General features: G+C 29.2%; 1 protein-coding gene across 1 annotated transcript; it reads right to left on the reverse strand.

Moving 5' to 3' along the window:
* Positions 1 to 3,238: 3,238 nt before the first annotated feature.
* Positions 3,239 to 6,442, reverse strand: LOC112685832 (calreticulin-like). The gene is made up of 5 exons (XM_025557860.1): positions 6,109 to 6,442; positions 5,697 to 6,005; positions 3,773 to 4,233; positions 3,514 to 3,708; positions 3,239 to 3,453 (listed from the first exon to the last, which is right to left on the reverse strand). The coding sequence occupies exons 1-5, from the start codon at positions 6,209 to 6,211 to the stop codon at positions 3,298 to 3,300; spliced, it is 1,224 nt and encodes a 407-aa protein (XP_025413645.1). The 5' UTR covers positions 6,212 to 6,442; the 3' UTR covers positions 3,239 to 3,297.
* Between the last annotated feature and the right edge of the window lie 1,797 nt (positions 6,443 to 8,239).

Below are 8,239 nucleotides of genomic sequence, written 5' to 3' on the forward strand. Positions count from 1 at the left end.
ATAAGGGAATTAAATAATTTAACAATTTTTCAATTTTTGTCTAAATTTAATTTTGATCTCCAAAATCATCGTTTTTCACGTTTCCTGACAATTTTTATTTCATGGAAATATGGACTTTTCGAAATGACCGATTCAATTAAGTTTCATTTCACACAAAAAAAACCGTTAAAAATATTTAGTTACTACACAATTATAACTTAATATAAGATTTTTCAAACCAAATTCACTATACTTCATTTTTTTTTTCGATCATTTAATTAAATAATAGCCCATATTTTTTAACACATTACTATAGAAAGCTTGATTTCCTTTTGATAATGACCTGCATTTTTCAAGTCAAACATATAAATCTCTCAAATATGTCTTTAGATAACTTATAAGTTAACCACTAAGAATTATAAACGGTTAAGTAATCAAATTATGTGATTAAAGAAAACAAATAAAATAAAAAAAATATGTAATACTTATTGTAGTACCTTGTTCAAAAACATATTGGCACCAGAGTTGGGCAAAATTTTATCTAGATAATTATTCGAATAAATATGTATTCGAATAAAAAATTATTCGATTGATTTTTTTACAATTCTTCGAATAAAAATTTATTCGACTAATTTTCAAATACAATTATTCGAATAAAAATGTATTCGACTGATTTTCAAATACAATTATTCGACTAATTTAGAAACAATATTATTGGAATAATTTGTGATCATAATATTATTTGAATAATTTTTAAACATAGTTATCCTATCTTAGTATTTATAGTAGTAGTTAGTACTAATTACTAAATATGTATTATGAAATAATGATTATAATTCTTCTAGTTTGTTCATGTATTTAGTATTTACCTTTATAGTAATTAATTATCAATATTGAAGATGTTATTATTAAATCTAGTTTAGTCCAGTTTCTGTACTATATTATATAGTCTCAGATATTTTCGTACTATGTACTAACTATGTATGTTCAATGTTGTATTTCATATTTATAAGTTCAAATATATAGAGCTCTACACATTCAAATATTATTATATATATATATATATATATATATTTCTTTACTTTCTTATATAAATCAATATTTGTTTTTTATTATACAATATTTTTAAATTTTTCCAAAAATTATTCAAATAATTTTTTATTTGAATAATAATTTATTCGAATAATTGAGTTTGAAAATTAGTCGAATAATAATTTATTCGAATAATTGTATTTGTAAATTCTTCTTCTTCTTCTCAGCTTACCAGTCCGTTAAGAACCATTGCTGCCTTCAAGAGGTCTCGCCATCTCTCTCTGTTGTACGTCAGCTCAAAAGTTACATTTTGGCCTATCTCTTTCAAGTCTCTGGTTATCACATCTATCCACCGGGTTCTTGGTCTTCCTAGGGGCCTTGTTTTGTTAATTTTTTCAACAAGTACTTTTTTTATTAATAGATCATCTGCTCTCCAAGTGTGTCCAAACCACTCTAGTCGTTTGTTTCTAATAAATGCTAGGATATTTGGTCTTTTGTACAATTTCTGTAATTCATCGTTTGTTCTTCTTTCGTAGGTATTGGTCTCTTGGTTGAAACGTGGTCCATAGATATTACGGAGTACTTTTCTCTCAAATATTATTAGTTTCCTTTCATCGCCTTTTGTTATGGACCAGGTCTCACAAGCATAGGTTACAATTGGGCGCAAGTAGCTATGATATAGAAGAATTTTTGATGTCCTTGAAAGTAATTTTGATTTTAGTATTTTGACTATGCTGTAATAACACCTGTTTCCACTCATAATTCTTTCATTCACTTCCTGATGCATATTATTCTTATTATTGACATTTACTCCAAGGTATTTAAAATTATCTACAGCTTCGAATTTCATGCTACTAATTAAAAGATCGTTTGTATTCTGATTATTTCTTGACATCAACATATACTTGGTTTTATTTTCATTTATACATAGGCCCATCGACTTACTTTTTGTATTTGTAAATTAGTCGAATAATAGTGAAAAAATCATTTGAATAATAATTTATTCGAATAAAATGTTATCTAAATAATCATCTAAATAAAATTTTATTCGAATAACGCCCAACTCTGATTGGCACTTTTAAACTGCCCACCTTAACCTTTAGAAGAATAAAATAAGATAAATAAAAAGGTTATTATAATATACAGTTTACTGATAATATAGAATAGTAATGGAAAGAAAATAGTTCTATATTATGTACAACATATTTCCCTCTAATAAGAATTAAGTTATAAATTCAAAAGGTATTTAAACGACTTTATTTTCTATTTCAACGGAAAATGAAATATAAGTATATGGTATATATAAGATATGGTATTATTTAGTAATAAGTGTAATTCAAATAAAATTACATATATGAAATAACAAATAGTAGTTGTATTCTTAGAAGGTAAAATCTATTAACTCAAGATCAGCACCAATTTGGAAATAACTATGAATTATAAAACCATTTAGTATAATAAATTAATCTCGGGAAATATTTTTTATGTAAAATATACACTCAAGTATGAAAGTTATAAATAAATATATTTAATACATATGTATATTTTTTGAATACTTAACATTATAGTATAAAACTACAAAATGACAAATCTAAGCTAACTATTAAGGAAAAGTTCTTAGGTAAATATAACAACTTAAAATTAATAAATTATTACAAATTTAGCTCATCAAAAATGAATGGTAAATAATATTTTTTATAAAAAAAATAAAGTTAAATTCTGTAATTATAAACAATACATTATTCTATATTAGTTGCAATCATACAAATTTAATAAATATACCACTTATGTCTTATACAGGATGATAAGATTAAAGGAGAAAATAAAACACATTATTATTTTTTTATCCTATAAATTTTTATTTTATACACAAATATTTTTTTATTAAAATAGTATAAACCTTAAGTAGTGTGGTTTTCTTCTGTTACAGAACAACTAACTTACAAAGCCATACATATTTATTATTGATGAAAAATAAGTATGTAGAATTAATAAGAAGATAATTTGAGATATATTGAACTTTAAGATGAGAATGTATTAAGTAGAATGAATTTAACGAAGGTATTGAAAATGAATTCATGAAAAGAATAATAGAAAAGGGTTAGGGAACAAAATCAACATAAATCGCACACCACGTTAAAAAAATAATAATAATAGGTGTGAGTGAGTGCTTAATGAAAAACAATATGTGGCAGTCCTAAACTGGTCGGATAAAATTCAAAATAAATTATACAGTAAAATTATAATCATATATCAACTTAAACAATGACATAATACAGTCTTTTTTTATAATTCATCATGGGCTTCATCGGATTTAACAAGTTCTTCGTCATCCTCTTCATCTTCCTCTTCAGGTTGAGCATCCTCCGATTTCTTAGCTTCTTGTTCTTCCTTCTTTCTTTCTTCTTCATCTAAAGCCTCCTTCATTTTCTTTTCACCTTCCTAAAAAAAAATAAATTATATTTTAAAATTATATTTGGTATAAAAGCACAATGAACTTACAAATCTAGGCTTCCAGATAGCATCAGCTTTTTCTTTAGCAACTTCAATATCATCAGTAATCAAAACATTGTTAAAAATAGTACCAGATTTCACTTGCCATAAGTCAAAACCAATAGCGCAAATTTCTTTCCTTGCATATAATTTGTCATCAGGTTTGTATTCTGGGTTGTCAATTTCTGGATGTACCCATACTCCCTAAAACAATTATCTGTTAATTATGACATTTTGTACAATATTTTTAAAAAAAAATAAAACATACCTTGTAATTAGGGTTATCAATCTGTTTTGGTTTCCATTCGCCTTTGAAATCAGGGTTATCTATCATTGCTGGTTCCCATTCCCCATCCATTTCATCGTCCCAATCTTCTGGTTTGGTGGCTGCTGGGTCAGGAATATGTTCTGGTTTATCCCAATCTTCTGGTTTCTCATCATTAGGGTCATCAATAGTTGCCCTTTCATCCCAATCTTCAGGTTTCTTAGCTTCAGGATCCTTGATTTTCTTGGGTGGTAAGAAGTCCCAGTCGGCTTCTAATTCACCAGATTCTACCTTTTCATTATCGATCAAGACTTCATAAGTATTATCAGGCTTAACAATAAGTGTGTATACATGAGTATAGACATCATCACGACAACGGATATCTTTATTGATTAACAGATTCTTGCCATTGTAGCTAAAGATAACATGCACTTTCTTTGTACCTGGACCACAAATGTCCGGTCCTAAAATAAACAAATATTTTATTTTTAATTTATATTTCCTAATTTTAAACTTTATTTAGTTTTAAGTATGAATTAGAATATATAAATATAATTAAAACAATCAATCTATGGATTATGATAAAAAATAAACTTTAGTAATGATAAAGATTCATTTTCAATTAATAGTAGATGCATTTTAAAATTTATTTGATTATTATTAAATAGAGTTTAAATATATCCATGTACTTTAAATCTTTAGACCATTTTGCACATCAAAATATCACTTAATTTTTAATTTGTACTTAAGTACAATTTAAGTGCTCAATATAGTCCATTATACTTAGTAGTTATTAAATAATTGTTAAAACAAACATAGTATAATTACAAATTCTAAGAAATTATATTAATAAAACTAATAATCTTTAATAAACCAAAAGTATTATTGATATAAAACATTGAATCAACATTCAATATCATCCAATTATTAAAAGATTATTAATTTATCTATTAAAAGTATTTAATAAGAATTAAAAATGGCAAATCCTAATAGAATCATTGTTATAATAATAAGTGTGTTAAAAAGTAATCAATTTGATCAATATAAGGACTGAACATTCGCAATTAAACAACTTTTAATCACTCATAGATTAGTAAGTAGCAAAAAAAAGAAAAAATTACTCATTAACAGTATTAATAATATTGAAGCAGATCAATGGAAATTCTTAAATTTCAGTATTGTTAAAAATATGACTATAGTAATTTTACTTTTATCAGTGTAGTTTTATACATTGAGATATATTCTTATTTCAAATACTACTTTCATTTACATGAAACTTTCACTTATCTGTATCATAAAATATCTATAGCACAGAAACATTTATAGTAATAGAAAATACCATTATTAATCAATATATCTAAGACCGATTTTGCTTAATATTATTTATAAAAAATATTAGACTACAATATCACTATTGAAATACACTGTCAAAAGTCAATACCAAATTAGTGACTTATTATACAGGTAAACCACAAAAATGTTTCATTTAAAATATTTAATCATTGATTCATAATTTACAATCAACTTTTTTTTTTTTTTTATTAAATATTTATTGATTTAATTAAAATTTAGCAGGACTATATTGAATGGGTATAAATGACCAAATAGTTAATTTATAAAGCAATTGATTTTATAATGTGCAGTGGATTACATAATATTTGTCAACTGAAATTTGTCTTTAATAATATTGGAACCTACTAATTTAATTGGAATATAGGTACTTTTAAAGCAGAGATGCAAGTGAATTACCTCCAAAACCAATATGTTATAACAGTTTGAAAATCACAATATGTGTTTTAACAGTTATTGTGTTTTTCTATTGGAGACCAAATATTTTCAATACAACTCATTTAAAAGAAAAAAATTAAAGATTTATAATATTATAAAACACAATACACAAAGAAAATAAGAAATTGAGAATATTTACCGAACATGATCTCATAAGGGGTTTCACCGTGCATTTTCTTAGGTTCCAGATCACAGTTGAACAGTTTGACGTATCCACCACCACAATCAATGTTCTGTTCGTGTTTGACGGTGTACTGGATGACGAGATTTTTGCCTTCATTGCTGAACGGGATGAACTTCTTGGACAGTGCGTAGAACCGGGCGTCCTGTGACGTTTGTATACCCTTGTCAGCCTCGGCGTCGTTGAAGAAAGCGCCCGAGCTGTGGACGAACTTACCGAACTCTTTTCCGGGGTGTTCCGAGTACGTCCATTCGTCTTCCCACGAACCTGTGAAAAAACCATTGTCAGAAACACCCGACACCAACGACACGTCGACCGGCAAATATTGGAAAAGGGAAAACTGAGGGGAAAAAATAGGGCGGCCACTTACTGTCGGCGAAGTTTTCTTCGAAGTAAATTTCTGCGTTGACAACCAGGGCTGCGGTGGATAAGCAAAACAGCGCGCACAGCGCCAGTTTCAACGGTGTTTTCATGGTTGAGATTGTGTCCGATGAACAGCGAACGAGTACACGGAGTTTGTGTAGAGACGATTCTTCGGCAGACGGAAAAGCGAAGGGACGAGTGGAAAACGAATACAACGGAACACCACCTAGAGTCGCAATGAAGAAGTGAACACGGACACACACATACAGGAGTTAAAGTATAATGCGTACGCGGGCACTGGTGACGACGACGGCAACCGGAATTATCGCACGTCGTATTTTTGAAGTCAAGACAGATGGACAGCGGCGATTGGCCCGACCATTCAGCCAACCGACGCACAACACGCCGTGTCGGTCACCCGCCGTCGCCGTAGTCGCCGTACATAACCTAAAAACGGAGGCGACGCTAACTTTGCCGCCACCAACGCTACCGTTGCGACCGCGGCCGCCGCCACTGCAGACGATGAGTAGCCGATTCATACCGCCAAAATTCAAACACGTCGGGTTAAATGAATAAAACAAATGGTATTATATTAGCCGGACAATTCATCGCCGCTATAATCATATAGGTACTTCATTATTGGTCGAATAGTAAACGAATTACGGATGCTTAGCAATGGGCTAGGAATTTTTTCGTGTAAAATTCATTCGGTAGGTACCTAAATTGACTGATTTTGTTGAATATTATTATTGTTGTGCCAATTTCGTATCGTACTCATATGATAGCTTATGTTTGGGGGATGCAGTAGCGTATATGGGAAGTAGGGTTCTGGGTTTCCATCACACCTCCCCAGAAGAAAAAAGGTTCATATGTCATAAATGACTTGATACGAAGGCGCAAAGAAAAATAACGAGTTCCAGTTATTAGAAAAACCATCCTGAGTTATACAGAAATTAATTTTTAATTTTATCTTGACTGTAAATTTTTTTTATAATAATAATTTATCGTCAAATATCCAAGATGGGAAAGTCATGAATTATTCACTTTTTTTATTCAACCTTAAGGTTGGTTTTGCAGTCATATTTGCGCTTTCCACTCTTCCCTGTTTTCAACCAATCTCTTTAATTCAGTTTAGCTTAATATTCTTGCATCGGAAATTATTTATTTGACAAATGAAGTTATTGAACCAAGGGCGTACCCAAAGAGAGGGGGTTTCGGGTCCAGACCCCCTTCTTCATTGAAATTTCTACATACTCAACGGTTTAATAATAAATAGTATAATAATAGTATATAGTGTATTTTAATTTCCCATTCCGATCAATATACAAAGTTTATAGATTATATAATATATCCATAATGTATAAACCATACCCATAGTTATTAACAGTAATTTGTTGGTATTGAGTTAAACTATAATTATAATTAGAGAACAGATAAATAAAAATGTTGGACCCCTCCCCCCATGAAAAATTCCTGAGTACGACGATCCTGTCTTGGACGTCCTCATTTTCAAAGTATGACTAATTATGTTCCATCGTCTTGCTTCACATTATTTTTCTTTGCAATTTTGATAAGCATGATATACCAAATCAAAAAAATTACATAGATTACCCAAGCGCTCATATAATATACGAGTAATAATTTACATAAAGTGTACACACAGGTTTGGTGCTAGAGTTTGCGAGGCTCTGGGAAAAATAAATTTTGGTCTTATAGTTTATATTAATAAAATATTTTAAGTTCAGTTATATTAGAACCACGGGGCCTTAATTATAATTTAAGGCGCGGGGCCCTGAGCAACTACCCCTATTACCCACCCCCTCGCACCGTCCCTGTGTACACAAATCCATAAAATATACAATGTCTCACAGTGTATAAACAAATCCATGAAATATACAAAATAATTTCTCTATAAAACAAATTCTTAGTGTGTATATAAACCTCATACACCTATAGGTCACAGAAGTAGTGTCAATAATCGTTTACATAGAAAACCAAGTGTTCACGTTTAATGTACAGCCAAATATAATATACATTTTTATTTTACATTAATGAATTTTCCGAATTCTGTAGTAAAAGATATTTTAGTGAGGTAATAATTTATAAGTAAAATAAAAATCAAATTTGAATGTAAAATA

This window comes from Sipha flava, unplaced genomic scaffold, assembly GCF_003268045.1.
Source record: "Sipha flava isolate LNK unplaced genomic scaffold, YSA_version1 107_pilon_pilon, whole genome shotgun sequence".
NCBI lineage: Eukaryota > Metazoa > Arthropoda > Insecta > Hemiptera > Aphididae > Sipha > Sipha flava.

Excerpts from the sequence above, each read along its gene's own strand:
- LOC112685832 (XM_025557860.1), bottom strand. The coding sequence starts at position 6,211 with ATGAAAACACCGTTGAAACTGGCGCTGTGCGCGCTGTTTTGCTTATCC. Across the intron at positions 6,006-6,108 it reads CGAAGAAAACTTCGCCGACA|GTTCGTGGGAAGACGAATGG; the intron begins GTAAGTGGCCGC and ends GTTTTTTCACAG. Across the intron at positions 3,709-3,772 it reads TTGATAACCCTAATTACAAG|GGAGTATGGGTACATCCAGA; the intron begins GTATGTTTTATT and ends TAATTGTTTTAG.